The sequence below is a fragment of the Podarcis muralis genome, chromosome 3 (assembly GCF_964188315.1).
Source record: "Podarcis muralis chromosome 3, rPodMur119.hap1.1, whole genome shotgun sequence".
Taxonomy (NCBI): Eukaryota; Metazoa; Chordata; class Lepidosauria; order Squamata; family Lacertidae; genus Podarcis; species Podarcis muralis.
In genome coordinates, this window is record NC_135657.1 from 118,287,705 (window position 1) to 118,311,131 (window position 23,427).

At 47.3% G+C, this 23,427-nt stretch overlaps 1 protein-coding gene across 5 annotated transcripts in view; it reads right to left on the reverse strand.

Annotated features, from left to right (window-relative positions):
* TFAP2B (transcription factor AP-2 beta) overlaps positions 1–21,430 on the reverse strand; it is a 61,483-nt gene extending 40,053 nt beyond the window's left edge. For 3 of the 5 annotated variants that reach the window (XM_028721942.2, XM_028721937.2, XM_028721936.2), the window contains exons 1-3: positions 21,340–21,430; positions 16,448–16,906; positions 9,064–9,124 (exon numbers count right to left, since the gene is read on the reverse strand). In XM_028721942.2, coding sequence (XP_028577775.1) covers positions 9,064–9,124; positions 16,448–16,906; positions 21,340–21,420 — 601 coding nt within the window. In that variant the 5' untranslated portion in view covers positions 21,421–21,430. Of the gene's footprint in view, positions 1–9,063; positions 9,125–16,447; positions 16,907–18,156; positions 18,258–21,339 lie in introns of those variants that run through there. The other 2 variants (XM_028721943.2, XM_028721940.2) reach the window with 1 other exon arrangement.
* Between the last annotated feature and the right edge of the window lie 1,997 nt (positions 21,431–23,427).

The following is a 23,427-nucleotide window of genomic DNA, read 5'->3' on the forward strand; positions in this document are numbered from 1 at the left end:
ATTGGGTTGTTCCCACACAACAGAAAGCAAACAAACAAACAAACAAACAAACAAACTAAAAGGGGGCGATTCCGGAGCAACGGGGCACCCAAATACCTTGTGATAGGATCACAAGCCTAGATTTATGGCGCTTCTGAGTTTCTGTTTATTTTCGTTTTATATATTAATCATACGTAAAAAAAAAATACACGCACAATTAGGGTTGGGAATCGTGGAATTGTTCTTATGTAATGTGGGTGTTTTCTGGAGCAACACCCAAAGCCACGACCCATTTGCTCCCGAGGAATCCTCTTAAAATAAATCGGACCAGTAGCCAGCAAGCGGATTGTGCTAATTTATCCGGAAGTCTCATTAAAATCTGTTTGTGTCAAGTAATGATCGCGCAATAATTCGAAAGTTTCCCTCTTTTTAATAGACAAGTGTACTTGGAGATCTTTGGATACTTGCTGAAAAGTGAGTCCCGCGGGTTTCAACGACCAGTTAAGTGTTCGAAGGTGCAGCAACGGCTTGGCCTTCAATCCCACGTGGCGCACACATTTCTCGGAAGAAAATATTCCAGCAAGGCCCAAGGAAACCAAGGCTGTGCCCTCCGAAGGCTGTGGGCCACAAATCCCAGCAGACCCGACCACGGGCCACCACGGCTGAGGGTGCTGGGAGCCTCTGGAGGGCACGTGCTAAACAGCCCTGGTGGAAAGCATTTCTTCGGTGTAAATAAACATTTACTTCCAAGCCAAGCTGCAAAAACACATAAATCTAGAATCACAGCGTTGGAAGGGACTCCAGAGGTCATCTGGCCCAGCCCCTGTGGTGCAGGAACATCCACACACGGTTCCCCATCCAATCTGAAACCATACCCGACGACCCTGCTTCCCTTTGTAAATCTGCTGGCAGGTTTCTTCACATCAACCGCTAACGACACAGAGAGCTTTCTTTCCCTATTTTATATTATTGTGTCTCTTCTAGGACCAAAAAAAAGTATGTGTCCAGTCGTGGAAGGCTACAAAGCTTCAGTTCCGGGAAACTTTAATGTTAAACCCATTTTCACTGAATGGAATCCTACACGCTCTCGAATTCATCTATCCAGTTGGTATTTCGATTTAAGCAGTTTATAGTGCCATCCTAAAAGACTTGCCTAGAATATCGCAACGGGATTTAGCCCTCTGTAAAGACCTGCCGAGGATCTCACGCAACCTTAAACCGCACTACTCAACAGCTGGAAGAAAAAGGAGGAAGTTCCTTCTCGACTCAGCTCAGTTTTTGCATGTTGTGAGTTTCGTTGAAATGACTGGCAAAAGCTCAAGCGATTTTAGCAAATATTTGCCCGATGCGGTCAGCTCTCTCTGTCCCTCTCTCTCTACTGTATTCCAGATTTGCCTGTCCCTTCTCTTAGCTGGCAGCAAGTTCCTTTAGCTCTGGGCTTTGGGCAGGCGTGGTGCTACTCCTGCAAACAGGTTTCAAGCAGGCCTACAAACCCGCCTCCCTGCTCCTGTGTGTGTGGGGGGGGGGGGATATCAAGTCATAAATCGCTACACTCGGCAAGTTCAAGACGCCCCTTGCCCTTTTCACACGGGTTGGACAAGGGCGTCAACAGAAAGCGCTGCATTCAACTGGATCCCAAAAGGCAGCCTTAGAATGTCTCCCGGGCAAAAAGAGTTAAGCTTTGACCCGCCGTACCTGCCCCGCTGCATTCAAAAGCGATTTTTCTCGAAGGAGAATTAATACTAGCCGATGGCCCAGAAAGGTATTTTCCCTTCACCGTTCCTTGCAAAATGGTATCTAATCTTATCTATACATATAACGTGTGGGCTTCTTTCGTGAGAGTCTTGACCACTGCTGAACCAACCACAGGGTCCATCCCTGTACACTACTTCTTAGAATGGCTTCCAACTGCTCAGGTCCCTCGTATTGGCCCCTTCCTGCGCTTTACACCATAAATCAAGCACAGCCAACGCACATTTAGAGGGCGCGACTTTCCTCAAAGAATCCTGGGAACTATGGTTTGGTATCGGTACCGGGAATTGTAAGTCTAAGGTTGCCAGGATTCTTGCGTGCATTGAAGGTACGTTGGTTATATGTGTCTCTGTGTTTTAAAACTACAATTGCGCTCGCCACGCAGAGGAAGAAAATGCGAGCAGGGTGGCGGACAGTTCCCCGTTGGGTTCCCAGGGGTTTGCCCACAGTGGGGAGTCAGGATACGATCCCGCGCATTTGCTGCTGGGATGCGTTTGCCGCTTTGAGGTCCAATTATCTACATATTGATCCCGAAGTAACTGCCAGTGACAATTTCAAGTGGGAGAGGGCTTCCTACGAGCCACATCCAAAACAGCCTAATAAACTACCAAGCCCTCGGGTTGAGGGTGGACCAGCCACCAGCCATGAAGTCTGCAGAGATGGGAGAGAATCCATATCACGCGACGTGTTCCTTTAGGAAAGCCTTGCAGCGAGTCTCCCTCAACGCGGCTCCGCACTTCCGGCAGACTCCACCCAGAGGCGACCGGGACAGGGAGTCTCCTCGCCCCCGCTTTACCGCTCCGTGCATAATCAAACCATCGTTTCATCCAGCCTTTTAGCCAACGTGCCCCACCCTCAATGCCGGTGTTTGAAAAGCCATTCCAGCCGCTGGGGGGGGGGGTCCTGCTCCGCGTTGGCCGTTGCTAATATTTAATGTCTGCCCGGGCGAAGGGTTCATACATCTCCCCCCCTCCCCCCCCCCGCAAATGAAAGCGTACGATCTGGCAACTCAGGTAACCCGGATTATCGAATCATAAGCGTTTGGAAGGGACTCCCAAGTGTCATCTAGTCCAACCCTCTGCAATGCTTAGTTACTCTTAACCTTAGGGAAGTAGTCTCCAAATCAGAAGTAAGCTCGACTGAGAAACAATTAGGTTCGCTATAAAGTAAAACAAGTTAAAAGACGCGGTGAAGTTTGCTCAGGGGTGTTCCAGGGTTGCTTGTTCTAGAGTTGGACTTGAATGGCCTCTAATCCGCATTTCACCTCTGAGGGGGGGGTGGGAGGGGCTGCCATGAGGTCGCAAAAGCTGCAGTCCCGAAGTGTGTGACTTGGGAATGCCTCCCTTCGTTAGCAACAGGGTTTTCTGCTGAGGATTTGACTGCAGAACATCGCAGGGCGCGACGGAATCCCAAACTCCACTTTGGTGGAGGAGATTCTGCGTTGTCACCCTTTGCGCTTAGTGCTCTCTAAAGCTGGGACTGCCGCCGCCGCCTCCCTCCGCCTGCCTTAATGGAAATAAGAGTTACGAATGATTTTTTAATGTCTCGTTGGATTTTTAGCCTGTTAATGTAGCGCATCCCTCTCATTATTACTTTATTGATTGCTCATTGACCAGCCCCCTTCAAATCGTATTAACCACCCTCTGCCACTTTAGATTAGGAACTGCTTCTCCCTCCCCCCGTTTTCTTCATTTTTGTCTTTCTTTTCTTTTCCTTTTTTTTTTCTTTCAAAAAGCACCTTTCATTATAGCCTCACCCGCACCCCAGCAACGGAGATCCGGCTTCGCAGCTTAATGCTGGCTCTAATGGGGCAGCTCCGAGACAAGGGGCCACGGTCCCTGCCTATTGCATTAATAGCTCAAAGGGGGCTAATACAGAAAATTAGCCTTAAACGAGCTCTGGAGATCTCCAAATGAAAGAGCCATTTATCACGCTGGCTACCTCCACTCCACTCGTTTGCTCTCTCTACTGGGAACAACTCATTTCCTCTTAACTAAATTACCTCAGAAATGTCAAGGAAGCCCAGATCGCAAACATAACGAGAGGGGAGGGAGGGAGGGAGGGAGACAGTGTGCAGCTCACAACATATTGTGTTTCTGCGACGGAGTCAAGCGCCTCAGCCAGGAAACAGCGAGGTCTGGGGGAGAGAGAGGAGTATAGACAACCCATCTGTTTACTTCAGTTCGAGATGAGTAGATGGAGAAGGAAGGAAGGACGAAATAAAAATAAACAATTAAAAGACGACACGCGAGGAAGACAGAACTTGACTATGAAAAGTAGTCTTAGGTTAAATTAACAATTCGACCCAACGCACTTTTACTACAAAGTAAGCTCCTACTAAACTCAGTGGGATTCGCGCTCTAGTAAGTTTGCTTAAGGCTGAAGTCCCTATGGAAGCGAGGATGTCTACTACTTCCTACTGAATTCAGCCGGGCAAACGGGGTTAGGATTGCAAATTAAATTAAATTCACGGGGCCTTCAGCAGAACCAGCCATCGGACTCTGAAGTACGTAACACAACAGAGGCTCCACAGCACACGCAGGTCAGGTTTGGTTTTTGTTGCTGCCGCTGCTACTGCTTCAAAAGAAACTAGACAGGCAGGCAGAGAGTTTCGCACCCAGATCCGAAAGCAGGTTTATTGGGTATTGAGGACTGATTTATTCGTTCAAATACATTGCTTGATTATTCACGCCACGCTTTCTGCCTTGCAGCCCTGTTCAGGGAAGTTTTTAGTGTGTGTTGTATTGAGCTTTTACTGTTTGTTGTTGGGAACTGCCCAGAGTGGCTGAGGCAACCCAGTCAGATGGGCGGCATAGAAATAATAAATTATTATTATTAATTATTAATTATTATTATTATTATTATTATTGCAGCTGCACGTGTGAACTGTCTGAATTGAAACGGAACTGCGTGTTTGCGGGTGAGATGCGCCATTTGTCCGCAGGGGCTTCTTCCACCAGGCCTCCCAGCAGTTCAGAATCAAGCACGCACATGCGAACCTCATCTCTTAGCCACCCAGTTCCAGTGAAGCTTGCCACCAGCCGGATGTGTGCAAGGTGGAGATGTGAACTGAATTTTATTCTGGTTGGTACCAAGGTTTTAAACAGACTAGAGGGAATGAAGAGGGTTACCGTGTAGTCTTTCCTCTCCTCCCTCTCACGCTAAGAAAAAAAGGGGGGAGTGTCACACACTGGGACCAGCGTGGCAATAAAAGATGACAGATATCGCCATTACTTTCATAGGCCTCAAAGATCGTAAGACATGGGCGCTAAGGGATGAGCTGAATGTGTTAATAATTTATCTCCATATCGCATCTCCTTTGTCACTGGGATATTTTTGCCTAGAAAAATGGGCACCGCTCTGTGTGAAATAGGAAGCGTCACTCCACTTTTCTATCCGTTCACACGTAGCAGAGAGGGTTGCAGCTGCAACGATCCCTTTGGCATTAGGTTCCAGCCAGAAGAAAGAGAGCGGCCTTCTCCCTGCCACAGATCCTGCAACTATCTGCGCAAACACCTCGCGGCCCCTGCAGCTTCCCTCTTCTTAGGATCTGCTTAAGGACAGGCAGCCACAGATGCCCCTAGGCCTTTCGTTGTTTTGCTACTAGAAACCTGTCCAGCCATATTTCTCGGAAGGGATTTCAGACAAGGCTCACTGGAAGGAAAACATTGAATTCCCAAGACTTTTGAATTGTGTGTGCAGAAGGTGTGGGGAGTCGTCCACACATCTGATTTTAAAAACAGGACGCTTTTCTAAGAGTAGTGAATGCGATTCTGGGCAGTGATTCTAACGCAGTTACTATGGCTTCCAATGGAACAGATACCCCACTCCTTTATACAGTTGTACCTCTAGTTAAGAACTTAATTCGTTCTGGAGGTCTGTTCTTAACCTGAAACTGTTCTTAACCTGAAGCACCACTTTAGCTAAAGGGGCTCCTGCTGCAGCTGCGCCGCCAGAGCACGATTTCTGTTCTCATCCTGAAGCAAAGTTCTTAACCTGAGGTAATATTTCTGGGTTAGCGGATTCTGCATACTATACAATTGGCATCTATGCTTGCAATCCTATATAACTTACTTGAGAGTAAGCCCCATTGAACTCAAGAAGCTCACTTCTCAGTAGAGGTGACAAGGAAGGCAATATAACCAAAAATACTTAAGATCGTGCTACGAGTAATCAACTTGAATAAAATATATTGGGGGGGCAGGTAAGCCCCGCCCTGCATAATCGATCACACCATTTGAAAAGCAATGCCAATCAACTTGGGGGGCAGGGGGCAAATACTCGTTGACCTCTAGGAGTTTGCTCCTATGTAGAGAGATTTGTTAGACACACACACACACACACAAACAAACACACCGGGGCAGGAGGGAAGGACTCCTTAGGACTAAGTTCGACTGGACTGACTTCGCTAGCAAAAGGCGACAATAGCCGGGGTTGTCAACGTGGTGTCCGCGGATGCCGCCGGACTCCAATTCGCAGCGGTACAAGTCATAAATGATGATGATCATCTCTAGACATTGGCCATTCTGGCTGGGGCCGATGCGAAAGGGAATCCAACAACATTTGGAGGATATATAGTCTCATCCTCATTCCTCAACCTCAATCACACTTACTTAGTTGTTTCATTGGCTTCGGTTGTTTAGCGCCGCGGCCTTAAATTGATTGGCTTGCTCATTATCGAAATTTATACGACGCCGTTCTATAAAATATGCAGTTACTTCCCTCCCGAGCAAGTTATTAATAAGTACTCTGCCTTCGGAAGAGACTTGTGCTATAAGACTGGGCTGTAACGGTGCAACCCAGGAGAGATCCTACTGCCATTCAAGGCAAGGGAAGAGCGCACGGGCTGAAGGGGGCAAGTACCCTGCTCCCGCAAGCAAAGTGCGCCAAGGCTGAGGCCACGTTTTCGAAGCTGGGCTATCAGTTAACGAAGAGGACCCGAGAAAAAGCAACGCGCTTATGAGCTCCATGGTGGCAGACCAATCTACGTGCAATCTACCTTTCCTGCCCAAGCCAGTCAGCTGAAGAGGGCTGCCTGCTCTGATCCCAATCATGAACAGAACTGTGCCCTTCCTTTTCGCTTCATTCCAGTTTAGGATTTCCCATAAAGGCAGCAGTAATTCTACGGACGTTTACTCGGGAGCAGGTCCCGCCCACATCTGTGGGGCTGAGTTCTATGTAACTGGGTAAAAGTCACCTGCACTAAAACCAGCAGGATCCCGTCCCATCGGGATTTTGACTTACTGGAGAGCAGGGGTGCCAACTTGAATAAAATGTTGTGGGGGCCCAGCTAAGCCCCGCCCCACATAATCGACCATGTAATGCAGTGCACACACACCATTTGAATAGGAATGCCCATCAACTTTGTGGGGCCCCGACCCCTCAAATATTTTATTGTGGGGGCCGAAGACCCTCAGAGTTGGCTCCTAAGCCGGGGAGACTGCGCCCACACGCAGCCTTGCACCATGATGAAAGCAGCAGAAATTACAGGGCCCGAAGCTCTTCTCTCCGCCGCTAATCCACCTCCACCTTGGAGCCACACAGATTTGATTTTAAGGAAACAAATCACGTCCTTTCCACTCAGCTTTCTTCAGTGGGATACCACGTTCAGCACGTGTAAATACTTCCTCCTAAACTTAGTTCCTTAAGCCGCCTTTCCCTTGATTATAGAAGCAGATTTTGGGACGGGAGCCTTGAGTTTCAGAGGAACTCTCAAAATCGGGGTCTAAAGACAGCTTTTTGTTTCCCTTTCCGCTCAGGGCTGGGGGAGCTTTGTTAGGGAGCTCGCCGGAGCGGTTCTTAATAGTAAGGCGAGCCCCGGCAATTGGGGCTGCCATTTAGGACGCCGAAGAGCCAGTGCTACCACGCCCATCCTGCGCAGTTCAGAACTGGATCTAGCAATAGTAATTCCGGAGATCGTTAAATCTAGCACGCCTCTCTTCGTGGAGTAGGGTCTGCTCAATGTCTATTGCCGCCGTAATCGTCCCACGTTTTCAAGAGTCTGTCAGGGAAATTCAAACGGGGGGCGGGGGAAGCTGGGGAAAGGGTGAAGCAGCTGCAATACGCCCAAAATGAGTTATTGTAATTACATTTAATTAGTTTAATTAGTTAATTATTTTGCTTACAGCTGTACAAGAGATTGCAAACATTTGTTAATATCACATTCCCTCTAACAGTATGGGGCGAAGCTACACTTACACTAAATCATGTTTGCATGTGTAGATTTGTTTTTTAATGGAGCATGTGCGATTCGTAACCCTCCCCATCCCATGTTTTCCCGAAGGACAGGCGTGCGTGCGTGTGTGTGCGTGTGTGTGTGTCCACAGGCTGGGAAAACCCCTTACAACCAAGCTCTTGCCACACCCGTGCACGTTTACTCAGGAGTTGTCCGCTCGGTTCAATGAGGCTTACTCCCAAGTGAATTGTGCACAAGGCTCAGCCTCAAAATCAAGGCTGCCATTGGGCAAGCAGCATGGAGGCAACATAAACAAGGGGCCCGAATCGCAACCGCCAAGGATCATGGGAATTTTGTTATTTAGCCAGAGCCATTGTTCTACGCAAAACGAGAATTGACGTGGGGGGTGGAAGCTATGAAATGATTTGCGGCCGTTTCACAACTGGACTTTCCCTTACTGAGTGGAGGAGGGGGGGATACATTCCAGAATTAGGAAACCTTTCATTCCCACACCAAGGGAAGTAACCTCACTTAGATGCAAGATCCGTTCATTCCGCTTTTACATCACAATCCTCAAAACGTTTGCCTACAAAATGGTTCCATGAAATTTCAGAGATGCAGCCAATCAACAGTCAGGTCTTATGAATGCTTACCGGGACGGAAGTTTCGATGGCTACAATGGGGCTCACTCCCAACTTAATGTGCACAGAGCTCGAGGCTAGGATTCTTCGTAGACATACTGGAGAACAAGCCCCATTGCGCAATTAAACTGGTTGCTTCCCAGGCACATTCCTAGGCTCATGACGTGTTCTTAGGATCACAGCTGTGGTTCCCAGGAAGCAAATTTCATTGATTACAAGTGTGGTCCACATGATCATTAGGGAGTTTTGCTTCCGTTACCCTCCCTCCTTTATCTGCCTTTATTAATCCCTCTGTTCTCTTTGTTTCTTACTGACGTATTCTTGTCTCTTCCACGTGAAACGTGCAATTCAAGCCTATCCACGTTTACTCGGGAGTAAGCCCCAGTGGAATAAGTACTTCCAAGTAGGTAGAAAAAGGATATTCATTACTTGGAAGGACTATCGATTGTCCCCAAACTGTGAAACAAATGCCACACATACGCGCGCGTACACACAGTATTGAAATGTTTTCCATACCTTTTTTGATGACAGACTGGTCCAACAAGTTCATGCCGCTGTTATTGGCATCTTCTACTGACTATGAATACAAAAAAGAAGGGGAGGGGGTATCACTATTCAAATTGACTGGCCGGCAGAGTACAACGTACACGTAGGTATAAACATATGCACTCGCGCGCGCGCACGACATCACGTCAGCCCAGGATCTGGAATTCCTGTTATTACCATTTATATTAATTCACTAGGGAAGGAGAGGCGTTCCTTATTAAATCGACAGGGCAATGAAGCGCTCCCAGATTAGAGGATCTAATAGAAAGAGGTGCAAAACACCTGGGCTTTTTTGTCTTCTTTATTGCTTAAAAAAAAAGGAGCTAAATTATACACCGACTTTATTCCTTCAAGCTTCTAAAATTTCCTTTATTTGTCCTAGCTAGACAATAAGACCATTTGAAATAGCGCACATTCACAATATAATAATTCTATGCGAGTTTGCTTGGAATTTAGGAATACACACTCCGAGTGGGTCTATTTTAGCCAAGTCGACGATCTCGAAACAACCCGATCTTATATGTTTACTTATAAGTAAATGGTATTGAACCCAATTGGGCTTACTTCCGAGCAAGCGTGCTTTAGGTTGCCAGTTTAAGTAAAGGATGAGCGCCATCAGTAAAGCACAAAGTAAGTTTAATGTAAAGCCCACGCTGTCAAGATCTTCGCTTTCTATCGTTCTTCTTTTGGAACAACTTCCTTACCTGTGCAGGAGGAGAAGGGCAACTCGCATTTATTTCCGTATATTGGGGGGGGGGGGGAGAGAGAAGGAAACGAGGGTGGGGCGGGAAACAACAACTTACTGATACTCTGATAGGCGATTAAAATAGATTGTCTACCGAAGCCAATTCTTTTTATGGCCCTCTAGCCTTCTCCTTCCCGCTATGATCTAGGAGCCACACCTGTAATCATAGCACGTCTTTCTTCAACTAAAAAAACAATCTTCTGGCCCAGGAGCGAGCATGGTTGGACACAGAGGAGGTACTGCAGAAGGCTCTTGTATTGTGTGGCTGCATGTTCTGATTAGGGCTCAAAGGGGAGAAAAGGTTGGGTTTTGCTTACTGCTTGCTCGGAAGCAAATCCTACCCTGGCCTGGTTCTCTGGAATAAGAGTGCCAACTCCGTGTTTGGACCATACCTCTTTAAGGCAACAGGTGGTAGCGGTGTGCCGCATGGTTAAAGTCCCTTCATTAGAAAAAGTCCCCGGACGTAGAAAACTAGCACAGAGGGGAGACGACTACCTTGGAATCCTTCTCCACTGCACAGATTTATCTGCGGGAATTGCTCTTCAGGATAGCAACACCGCCCCCCCCCCCGCAGCCTGAAGTGGTACGGTCCAAGGCACGACCAGGCCTCCGACTTTGTCCTCTGTATTATGAAAGATGGGCCTCAGTTTAACGGGATTTCCTTCCCAGTTAGCATGCATGGCGGCGCAGCCTTTATTTCCCCATCCCATTGAAGATAATTTCACCTGTTGTCCAACCCTAGTAAGTCTTAGTAAGTGGAAATATTGTCATAATCTTCAAAAAAGCAGAGGAGTTCCTCCTCATCACAGCTACCGCGATGCGCGCCCACAAGTCAGTCCATGGGATAAAGGGAGTCCTATAAGGCGTTTCAAACTCCTTATGAAGGAAAAGGATTCCTCCCCTCCTTCACCGTTACTCAGACGAACAAAAACCATTAGGTTTCCAAGACAAATGAAAGGAAATAAATTTGCATCATTTCATATAAAATGTATAGCAAAACTGGGCTGAGGTTGCCTCCCTGCATTCTCTCCCTCTCACTTCACAGAGTCTGGGTTTAAATGCCGATGTTTCCCCCAAAGTTTTACCAGCGTACTGCCTAGGTCTATTCGGATGTATGACCTATTGAATTCAGCGGCGCTGATGCTGCCTAACTCGATGATTTCACTTGCTCTCCCAATGAGGACCATGTTGAGTCTAGGCTAGGGTGTCTAGAGCGAACAGAAGCCAGGGCACTCTATCCCTAAGCAACAGTGACCGACCTAACAAACATTTCCCACTCTTCTGCTGAGGATGGCCTCAGCGAAGGATTTCATTCAAGGGCTTCTGCGTAACTGGGTCAAGCGGTCTCTTGCCAGCCACTCTGACTACAGTGCTAAGCGCGTTTACTTGGAATTAGGGTCCTCGCGAGTGGTCATGGCACTGAGAGCTTGCCAGAGAAGCGTCCGCTAGCCCTCAGCTTCAAAAGTAGCCGCAGGGCAGAGCACTAGACAAAAGGAGAGGGAGGGTCCTTCTTCTTCCTTTCGCCCCCTTTTCCAAGCGGCAAGCCTACGCACGCTTACTCGGGCATAAATCTCGCTTTGTGTTTAGTGCCTTTACTTCAAAGTAAAACGCGTCGAGGATGGCTCTGTAAAAAAGCAAGCGGCTGGACCGCGTCTCTCACCTTACAGACGCAACCAGCGGGAATAAATACCTGCCGGGGCACGTTCTCCGTCCTTATTGGGGGCAAGGGAAGGGTGTCACAAGCCCCTAATCGCTAAACAAAAAAATAATTAGCTCGGAACGGTTCTTCCCCACCTGAACAACCCCGGCTGGACGTCTAAGAACACACACCCGCCCCCCAAAAAAGTGGCCATGCTTGATTTTCCTGGGAAGCTCGCGAGCAGAACATTAGAGGCAGCGCCCACCCCCTGGTGCTCATCCGCAGCTCTTGCAAGGGATGGGGATTCTAATCCTCTTTCGCTCAGGTAAAGGGGCGGGCTTGGCGTTGATCCGGATTAAGTGCCCCCGAAGGGCGTGCCTGTGCTCTAGGGGCGCAGTTCCTGGGAGGCGCGGTGGGTGGTGGCGGTGGCGGGGCTCCTCCTGGAAACCTGTTCCTCGCACCCTCCGCTGCTCGCCTCCTCATCAGCAGCGCGCCTGAGCTGTTGTAGTTAATGAGAAGAGTCTTGTCTGATTTTCGATCTAATTACGGCCGCCTGCTGGGTTTTTGTACAGGATATTCGCGCAGCATGCTGGCAGTTAATAGTCACAGAGAGGATCGTAAAGATTTAATTAGGACTGCATGCGGAAACACGCACACGCACACTCACACACAACTCAGACTTTTAATTACTAGACTTCTTTAGTTAAAAGTGATACCAGGGGTTACTTTGCATGGGTGCAAAGTTAACTTCGGATCCCCAGCGCCTCTCAGAAGAGACGGTGGGGGTGGAATTCAGTCTTGGACATTCCCCGCTATAAAGTGCACACATTTATTTATTTATTTTAAATAAAAAAAGCTAACACTTTCCAATCGCCGCCTGACATATCGAGAGCAATAAACGGAGGCGGTGGGAGGGAAGAAAAGCCTAGTAGTGCAGGTCTCACTTCAGTTCGAAAGGGATTTACGGGGAACGAATGCGCATTGATTTCAGCGAGACCGGGATCTGCCTTTAATACGTGCCTCGGAAGTCAGTCCCGTCCATTAACAATGGGGCCGGTTTCCGTGTAACTCTGCCTGCGTGCACTTACTTAACTGGAAAAGTCCCACTAAACTCAAGGGGCTGGCTCCTGCGCACAGAGGCGTAAGAAGGATACAGGATTGCCTTCAGGAATGCTGGGAGGAAAAGTAGTTTTGAATCTTAAACCCTGAAGCAAATCTGATATAGAAACCAGTTAAGCCGAAGCAATCTTATTGAAAAGGCTTCAGAGCCACCAATTCCAAGCGAAGCACCCCTGTTCCGATTAACACGACTTTGTAAGCAATTCTGGTTGATTTCAGTTTGATTTACGATAGCAGCGTTTAAACTGCATAAATCCGAATACTTTGGATTCGCAGGACTGTGAGTTTGCTCGCCTGCGAACACCTGAACTGATGTGCTTAATGAGAGAACAATAAGGTATTTCAAGAAAACATTACATCAAATATTAACCCGTAATATATTGCTGGGGATGAAAAATAAAGCGCTGCAATATATCATACTTGGTATCACGAATACTCGAGTTTCAATTAAAGATAGGGAGCAACTGCAGACATATTAATGGCATATAGCCGTGAATATATCATAACTATTTCTTCATCGATCTCTCTGTCTAATCTTAATTTATTAAGGACATTAAGAAGAAACAAATTTCTTATCATCCACCTGATACCTTAGTTACACTGCAGTAAACATTAATTGCACATGTACACAGAACGTACCAAATGAAAGTATCCTCGCTCTAATAATAGATAATGGCTGCTAATAATTCATAAAGTATTCCTGAGGAAATAGTTTCTCAATGGTGCTATTTATCAAGGAAATGCATCACCAAGGAAACGAAGAATCAAAATTTCGTGGACGTATCTATCTAGCTCTAGTAGATTCCATTAATTCAAATAAGCCAGATATCAATTTCATGTAGACTCGCACGCTAAGATGTGCAACCTTTCCAAACATGCCATTAAGCATATACGTTGCAGAACATTCTTCACTTATTCCATAACATTCACATCTAATAGGATTACTTAAGAGGAAATGGATTTATTGAGCACTCTTGCACGCCCTTTAACAATATATACACCTACGATCCAGCTACAATTAAGCAGAACTTCTGCTGATTCCAGTGGGATTGATGCAAAGATGTACTCTCACCCCTCGCACTGAAGTCAAGGGACTTAAAACTGCCTAAATGTGCCAGGATTTGGAAGAACGCCCACGCAGTTTGATGGATCCCCCATCTTCCTAAATAAATCTTTGCAGTAGACAAAGGTTACCAGCATCCACTCACTATTCAGCTACCCTGCCACCCCTGCCTTCAGTCACTGGTCCCTAGATCCTAAACACTTCCCCTTGGAAGTCAAGCCCTACTGATTTCAGCAGAACTTCCCAGAATATATGAGCAGGCTGAACTTTTAAGGACAGTCTGGAAATCTTCCCATATAGTTAGTCATTCGTTATGGCGGAGGTGGCACGCTCCCTCCCTTTACTAGAGAGGTGTTCATGTAAAAGTTGTGGACTACATCAATTGCCCGCCCACATGCTCTACCCTTTGCGTGGCTCCTCTCTTGAGGACCATTTACTTGCTTCAGAGCAAACACCCATAGAATCGGGCCGCACGTGACCAAGTGCAGAATTTAAGGCTCCCAAGGACAGCAACATGTTTACAGCACTGCAACAGAAAACTCTCCAGTTACAAGAAACGCTTCATTCTGTCCATGAACAATGGATTACACATGGCTTCGGTTTGTATTTCTATAATTATATATTTTCTCCCTAATTTCTTTCTGTCTCTACTTGCCTTATTTCCCCCCAGTTATAGTCAACCACATTTTTGTCCAGACAGCTTAAGAAATTGGGAGGCGGGACGCAGGCACCGTTTCCCCTCTGCATAACCCTTTTCTTGTTATTCGAGAAACTGAATGAAACCGATGCGTGTGATTTTTTTGTAAACGTCTGGATTTGTGTACAAGGTAAACTGGATTATTCTTACAAAGTTTAGAATGAATTCTATGGTGTATCCCCCATCCCAAATAAGAGTAAGTTATAATGGAAGGAGACTGGACAATTCCTCCCTCTCTCTCCCTTAGAAGCAAATGCATTTCAAATAAAACAAAGTTCCTCCCCATCAGGGTCGCTTGCTTCTGCTCCACCTGCCTTTTTCTGTCTCCCAAAAACTGCACATTACTCACAAGATTCATAACTCAGAATAGCTGTTGCCTCTTAGGCGGTTTCAAGGGAGCTGGTTCCTAGCCTAGAATAGGTTTGTTTTGGAACAAAACAATCCGCACACCTAGCACATTTCCTTCAGCTAAAACCTGGGCCATAACCTTCCCTATGACTGATGCTCTGCATTTTTCCTTTGTTTTCACATAGCTGAGCGATTTGCCCCGAGTTCCCATTCCTTTGCATTCGAATTCAGAGGAGCCATTTTCAAATAAATGTTTGGCCCCCATCACCACCCCATTTTCAAAGCAGAATACGGATCACGCCATGAAATTTCTCCATTCAGCCCAGATTCTCTAATTCGTTCTCCATTGGTCACTGGACACAAACTCATACATTCTGCCCCCTCAGTGACCGTATTTGGAGGGAGAGTCGCTTAAGTGAAAAACGCAGGATCGGGCCTGCCAAGTCCCTCTCCTCCTCCGGATCGTTTGCGTCATGCACATAAACGCTTGATGCGCGCGGAATCTGACGCCCCCTCTGCCTTAGTTCATAAAGGCTGGCAATAAACGCAAACCGCCCAAAATAATCAGATGCGTTTTAACCCTCTCTGCTCCATCATGCTTTCGTGCAATTGGGGAGTTCCTAACGAAACACCCAACGGATTTCGTTCACTCTATATACCAACAATTACGGTACTTCGTTCTGGAGCAATTTCTGTACTGTCATTATTTACTATAATGGAAAATCGTTGATTAGAGTTAGGTTCTCTTGGAATAAATTCAGAAATCACGTAGGTTCACGACAGAGATAACTCTGCGTTCAGAGGATCTGTCTTCAGTGCAAAATAAAATAAATGCACTAGTAGAAACGATGGCATCTGCAGAAAAGAACGCCCACCCGCCGGAAGAGAATGTAGCCCCCCAAATAACTAATCCTATAGGCCACTGCCACCTCTTTTCAAGACACTGTGCGAGGCTTTTGTCTTAAACAAAAAAGTAGCCCTTGATCGTTTGACTGTCGAACTGGAGGAGAAAAGAAATTTAGCGCGTCATCCAGTTCTCTGAAACACATGTTTAGTATTTTAGTTTAGAATTTAGTATTATTAATAAAATAAAATAAAATCTAGAGCAGTGCATTGTGTGCGTGGATTTATTTCCAACTTTCTGTCTAGCACATGTCTCTGAATTTTTCTTCAACTTTTGCAAAGAGGAGGGCGGGGTGCGTATCCTGGGAACTCACATGACTTCCATCGAAGTTCTTGGGGCTCCCCCAGCTGCCCCCCTTGCTGTCTACACGGAAATAAATTCCATTGATTTCGGTGGGACTTTCATCCCAGAGAAGTCTGCCTCTCGCTGCCCCTGGCTGTCTGGCAGCTTGGGGCTGCAACCTTCAGCTGATCATTGATGGCTGCAACTCACAACTCATTGACTTCCAAGCAACGCGCAGGGAAGTTGCAAGACAGAGTTTGTTTCAAGTCCTTTGAAGCAGCCGGGAACGTATTACCAGAGACAGAAAGGAGTGGAATAAACTCTGGGTGTGTTCCGTCTTCCAGAAAACAAAAGCCCCAGAGATTGCTAAACATGCAAGCCTCCTGGGGTTGGGGGGGGGCGCACTATTCCAAAACAGACCTTGAGTAGAGGTCGATCACATTCGCAATGATCCTGGGAAAGGTTCTATAGCACAGCAAAACCATCCGCGCACGCCCCCCGCCCGCGACCCCCGCATGTGTGCGTGGGAGCTGGGTGCTCCTTCCCGAGCGCATTACCTGGACGTCCTCCATCCCCGGGTGCCCGATGCCGTGGAGAGAAAGCGCGTCGCCCATGCCGGAGTCCAGGCCGTGGTGAGCCGAGTGGAGCAGGACGTCTGGCCGCCTGACCGAGTGGTAGTCCCGCCTGGGGTCCAGTCCCGAGAGCTGAGGCAGCGACGCCCGCGGCTGGGGCAGCAGCGAGCCGGTCTCCGAGCCCACCTCCTGCCTCTGTCTCTGCCCCCAAGGGTGCTGCTGGGGCTGGTGCAGAGGGTTCAGGGAGTAGGGGTCATTGACATGGGAGTAAGGGTCCTGGCTCTGGTGATAGGGGAGCGGCTGGTAGGGCGGCGGGAAGTAGGGCGGCTGGAAGTCCGAGGACGGGGTGTGAGACAGCGGAGGGGCGCTCGAGTAGGGTCCCTGCGAGACCGAGCCCAGCTGGGACAGCCGAGAGCTGTGACTGGGCACGCCATCGTGGCGGTCCTGGAAGGTGGACAACCGGAGGGAGGGGAGAGGAAGGAGAAAAGAGAGAGGAGAGAGAGAGAGAGATTGGGAAAGGGATTTTAACACCCAATTTATTATTCTCAAAAAAATACAGTTTAAAAGGTGCCTATCCAAACGGCTCCTATTCAGATTAATCACCCCTCGGCACCGCTCGTTTTCAGCGCCGAAGAGACTGCCCGGCGTTTCATAAAGCTTCTCTTATGGTTTGTGTATAATTGAAAGCAGAATGAAAAATCAACAAATTAGGAAAACGGAAGAATAACTCCTGTCTCCTTTCCTTAAGTTCCAAAACTTCCCACGAACTTCTCGACTGCAAGCGACAATGGCAAAAAATAAATGAAATAAAAAGTCTGGTTTTAAAAGAGAGTGGAGGAATTAAAAAAACCCCTTAACTCTAACCACGAAGGACTGGGGTGAATTTCTCCACCCATTCCATGGTTCTTCCCCACGAATAATCTCGCAAGAGCACGAACAAATATACATTTATTCAACACTGTATGGCTTTAGGAAGAGCTTTTGATGAAAACAAATAAACATGCCACCCGCTCGTTTGCCCGTGGCAGAACTGGAAAGATGCGATTCTAGGTTCGTTCTGGAAGATTGTATGGAAAATAATATGAAACAACATTTCTCCTATTAAAATCGATCTCAAAATCGGAGGAAAAAAGTTAGGATTAAGCCAGTGAAGCGGGGGCCTTCAGAATATAATTTATTAATATTTTTCTAATATTTGATTCACGCCTGTAAAAAGAAAATTAACAAAAATGTTTTTGGCGTTATAATGAATAAAAGTTTTTGTAAAAAACAAAACACTATTTAATTTTTTTTTTTTTAAAAAAAAGAGTCACAATCCAAATCAATATTCTTCTGAATCCTGGATTCTATATTCGAAGTGAAGCTGTGATTTTACACGCACGCACACACACACACACGCACAAAATCTATTCCAGAAAAAAAGTCGTTCAAATCCCCGACAGCAATTTTGTTTTATAAAAAGTTTCCCCTCGCTCTGCCCCCCTCCTCACCCCCCTAGCTCAGACCGAGAACACAATGCAAAACCGAAGAAGCAGCTGCGAGGTTCCTCCAATTATTGTGCTAAATTACCAAGCCAAAGGCGTTCAAAGAGAGAAAGGAAGAAAGAGAGAGAGAGAGGGAGAGAGGGACTGAGAGAGAGAGGGAGAGGGAGAGAGAAGAGGGCAATTTTAAATCACAACACAGAGCCAACTCACCATGGCGGAATAGGTGTGGACTAACATCTGGAGGGGAAAAAAAGTCTGGAAACAGCTAAAAATAAAATAGCGATAGAATAACAGTATCAACGGGAGGGGACGTATCAAGGAGATCTGCAAGGGAACGCGGAGCACCCAGGAGAGCCGCTGGAGGTATTTCCGAGTCTATCCATCAAAACAAAAATTCGAAGAAGGAAAAAAAGCCAGTGCCCCAAAAGCTGTGTGTGTGTGTGTATGTATGTGTGTGTGTGTGTGTGTGCGTGTGTGTATTAAAAAGGCTCCGCTCTCTTGTCCCCCCTCCCGGCCCTTTGAGCTTCCAAATGCAATCCTCTTCAACCCAAGGCGAGGTTCAGACTGCTCCGGCGCCCCTTTCTCCTTTTCCTTCCCTACAACGCCTCATAATAATTGATATTCATGACTATTAATATTACACGACTACTTTAAAGGGAGAATGCAGGACCAAATGGAGCGTGAAGGCTTTGCAGGCAGCTCGAGAGCTCCCCTAGTATTGTAAATGACGTTCATTCAGTGGAGAATTACTAGATGTAATCAGACGAGGGGGCTGGCGGAGGCAGAGTTGGGGGAGAGGGAAGGGACAAAAAAAAAGTTGAGCGAGGAAGAGGCAGAACTTCAATTAACTCGAGCAGAGGAAGACGTGTAAACGAGGCACTGCTGATTTGGAGCTAGGAAGTGATCTGGAGCCGCGCCAGGGGCTAAAGAGGGGAGGGGGAAATCATATTTCCTTCTTTTACATTTAATTATACATTCCAAATACGAAAGAAAATCGATTGCCCTTGGTGCTTTTGTTCTAATTTTTAAAGCAAATAATAAAAGGGCTTCTCTAATCCGGCAGTGTTTTTTTTTTAAGTCAGCCAGCGAGATTTGTTTGTTTACAGAAGTAATTAAAGCACTTAAAATACTACCAGTTATTACAGACTGCCCTCGTTTTGAAAAGCTATACAGAGAGGGTGCAGAGCACTTGGCTTCTATTTAGCCTGTCATTATTTGTGTGTGTGACACACGCGCGCGCGCACACACACACACACACACATCTCAAACGTATAGACAGCTTTCCTTTGGCTGTGCCAAAAAAGCGTTCTATTTCCACCTAGATGTAAAATCTACGCAATGAATTTGCAAGGATACTAGATTTATAGTTCTTAGGCGAAGCCAGAGGCGATTAAGAACCTTTTTGATGTTCCCAGAACCCGTTCGACTGGCCTGACTGCCATTTCAGTTAAAGTTCAACTTAACGTTCCTGCCTAAATCCACTCTCACTTGGCCGCGCTGCGCTGCGCTCCCTGCCTTCTCAGCAGCGGCGTCTCTTTGAGGGGGAAAAGTCGCATTTATATATATATATATGTTTACAGTTATCAAAACGATCCGATCTAATGGGTGGACGTGTGTTCCTTCACCTTTTAGGCTTTTTATTTTTATTTTAAGATAGAAAAGGATATATATATATATATATATATATATATATATATCCACGCAGATCTATATAGCTGCCTTGGGAGCGGGTCTATCGCATATTTCCCGCAGGATTCGGAGACAAATCCTGGGATTTCGATTCCTAGCCACGAATTTCCCAAGGCGTGAATTTCTGCCCGGAGTCCAGCGGTCAAAGCGCAGTAAGAAGCCGAGGACCCCCTTTGCGAGCCACAACTTAGGCTCAGCGTTACCATTTCACAGAGGAGACCCTGCCGCCCTTTCACTCGAGAGGGGCCAGATTCCGAGGCAGGTCTCGGTCCCCCCAGGGCGCCCTGAGCTCGCCCTGAAGGGAATCACTGGAAATGCGTTTGGGGAGAAGGGGAGAGTAGGGCGCGCAAGAGAGGTCCGAGCTCTGTGAGCTGGAAGGGAGAAATGGGACCCGAGGAGGAGGGCGCTGCAAATCCCCACACCGGGCTGGATTTTGCCGGCGCTCAGTAGATAATTACCCCGACAGGAGCTTTACACAGCCCCGGAGACGTTGCTCGTCGTCGGACGCAGGCTACCCACCGGGATCCCCCCGGCGCCCTCTCTGGCAGTAGCCTCCCGCCTCGCCTGCCCTGGCGTCTCCCTTCCACCCTTCTCCTCCGCAGACGGCTGCACTTTTAAATATTAACTCATCGCCGGCAAAACGCGGCTCTTGGCTTTCTTAATCGAGTTGGAAACTCCGCAGACCGGCCGGCGGCTCTGCTCGCCCGCCCGCCCTCCTGGCCCACACTCCAGTAACCCTGCCCGGGTCGGGAAAGGGGGGACAGGCTGCTCCACAACCCCCGCTTGCAGCCCAAACTTCCACGGCGGAAAGGGAAAGACGGTGTTCTCTCCCTCGTCTCCTTCCACTGGCAGGGGAAAAAAAGAGAGACCAGCGCGCCACTAAATTCTCCCTTAACCTGCTCTGGAACTCAGCTAGGAGGGAGCCCGGATATTTCGGAAAGAGGGCAGTCCACCTCCCATGGAAAGCAAAAACTAGAAAAGAGAGCCAAGCATCGATTTTAAGAGAAGCTGAGGGGATCCCCGATGTTTCTAGACGCAAGAGGGAGGGAGGGAGAGAAAGAAAGAAAGAGAGAGAGAAAGAGAAAGAAAGAAAGAAAGATTTTTTCTCCTCGTGTACCGTTCTCACGAGAAAAAAAACCCCAAAGCAGAGCGAACACCTTCCACCAGCACCACCGCTTCTCTTCTCCAGAGTCTTTCTGCATCTGGGCTTGTGCAGAGTCCTACAGAAGGGGCCAGTTTAGGTGGTCTCCCCACTGAGGAACTGAAAAGATGGGATGAAAACTAAAGAAGAAAATGAAAGCCTATCCTATTATATATGTAATGAACGGCATTAGGCTGCATCTAATCGAATTACACCGACTTCCAGATCTAAACAAACTGCAGCGTTTAAGTTGCTTTCTGTCATCCCCCAGATCATTCCGTGCTTTGATGTCTAAATCTCGTCTGCTTCTTCTTCGGCTTCTTTTTCGGCTTCTTCTTTTGAAAAAAAAAAGCAGCTCCCTTTGACAACAAACACGGCGTAAAACCAGCCTCTCCAAGTCCTGTCGCCCCTGAACGCGGCTCGTGTGTCTGCGTCCGGGCGCCCGCCTGCATCAGAATCTCTCTCAGAAATAAATCCAAACGTATAAGCGGGCACTTCCCCACTTCTCTAAATCTAAGGTTCCTTCTTTTCACCAAAAACATGCTTCTTATCTCTATACTTACCTCGTAGATATCTTCATACTTGACATTTTCGACCAGTTTCCAGAGCATGATGGCGGGCTGTTCTCTAGGAGGTGAGTGCATTCATGTGAAGAGCAGATGTCTGGATTCTCAGTACTTCTCTGTCTGTAATGATCCATCTATAATTGGAAATGGGGGACAGACACCAAACCCGACGTTCCTCTCCCATCGCAACTTATATCTGTTGTCTGAAACAATAGGCTGGAGAAGTAAACCTCAGCCAGATAGGAAAATCATTCCCATCTACACAGTTTATATAGAACACATAGACATATTGAACACACATATATTATGCATATAATTACACACCCCTGATGCACACACAACTCTATATTGGCACACACAGCCGCACGCACCCATGATAAATATAAATATATCAATATACAGCCACACATCCGTATATGCATATAAGAAAGTGAGTCAATGTTAATGTGGACTTTTTGATCAGGACGAGCATGCATTGCAAAATAGATAGCTATAGGTATTGATTTGTTTACATGTCTGCTATTATTAAAATAGATACACTAGTAGAAATATATGCTGCTATATGCAGATATACACAGATTTGTGCATGAATAGGTTCCTTAAGACTAGGCTCAATAAAAGGGGGGGAAATACACCAACCAACCTACCCTTTAGGAGTATTAATTATTTGTAATGAGAGATGAGGGAAGATGCTTTCCCACCCCGAAGAGGGACGTGTAGAGATTTACAGATCCTCTACCGATTCATTGATAAACGCAGAGAGAGGGAGACCAGGACGTTAGAGAATATTAAACCTGATCATGTACATTTGGAACATACGAGTTTAATTTCGGCAATTTTAGACGAGCCCCCCCCCCGCCCCCACGGATCTAAAACCGAAGCAATCCAAAGATTTAGGAACATCTCGATTTGGATGTATTTAACAGACAACAAACACTTTAAAATACCCTGGTTGTGAATAGTTTTGGTTCTTTTTTTGCGCCGGTCTGTCCGTTTGAGCTACGACTTCGCTCTTCCCTGCTCAATATTATTTTGCAATCAGGATTTCAAAGCAAGTTTGATCAAACAGGCAAGACCGATTTTTCTGCCCCTTGGAAAGATTTTATAAAAGCCTCTGATGTGGAGGCCTTTGCCTTAGAATCTCAGGCTCTCTTTAAAAGCGCACCCCCGCCCCTCCAACGCATGTTTGGCTACCTCTCCATGTGACCTTGTAGGAGAATATGTATATATATCCCTAGAGTTTCTTTGCAATATCGAGAAATAAATCGATCGTTTGGACCTGAGGCAGGGCGGGAGGTGAGAACTGCCCCTGGGCTTCCTTGGCCACCAAATAAAGGGGAACAACCAACTTTTCCTCTTCCTCATTCCTCGCTAACCCCCGTTTCCAGCAGGAGCTGGAGAGACGGGGGTCTTCCTCCAGGGAAGGCGCAGAACGTAGGCTGGTCTTAGGAGAGGAGTCAGGCAAGTTGGCGTTTGCTTGGAAGTTAGAATGGCTGGTAAGAGGAATTCGCAGCAAAGGTTGTCTTATATGCGTTGCTGAGCGGTGATGGTGGCGGGGTGTGTGTGGAGGAGGACAAGGGGGAGAGGCATACGAGGAGGAGGAGAAGGAGGAGGAGAAGGAGGAGGAAGAAAGGGCAACCGCATCTTAGAGCATTAGGAAGGAGCCTTCCTACACAGGCAGAGCAGCGAATGCAGAATGAGCCCAGGGAAGGGAAATCAAAACAGAACGGGATGCATTCTTGGGAGCTGTGCATATTCATTGGTGTGGGTGCGCGCGCACTCCACCCACCCACCTACCCTTTCCTCCTTAATCTGACAGGGGGGGCACTTTTCACACAAATGGAGCCTCATCTCAATCCGACGGAGGTCCCTTTCGCTGTGTGCTCAGTAGAATCTCCTCCTCCCGATTCAAGTGGGCCGAAGATTGCCGGCCCTTCTGACTCGGAAGCGAGTTCCGTGGCGGGCTTGGGATGGATCTGACGCCCACGTTTCTGGGACTCGGGGCTTGGCCGCTGGCTTCCACTCCTCGCCCTCTCTCGGCTGCGCTCTTGCGCGCTGCCACTTTGGGCTCTGATGTGATGGAAA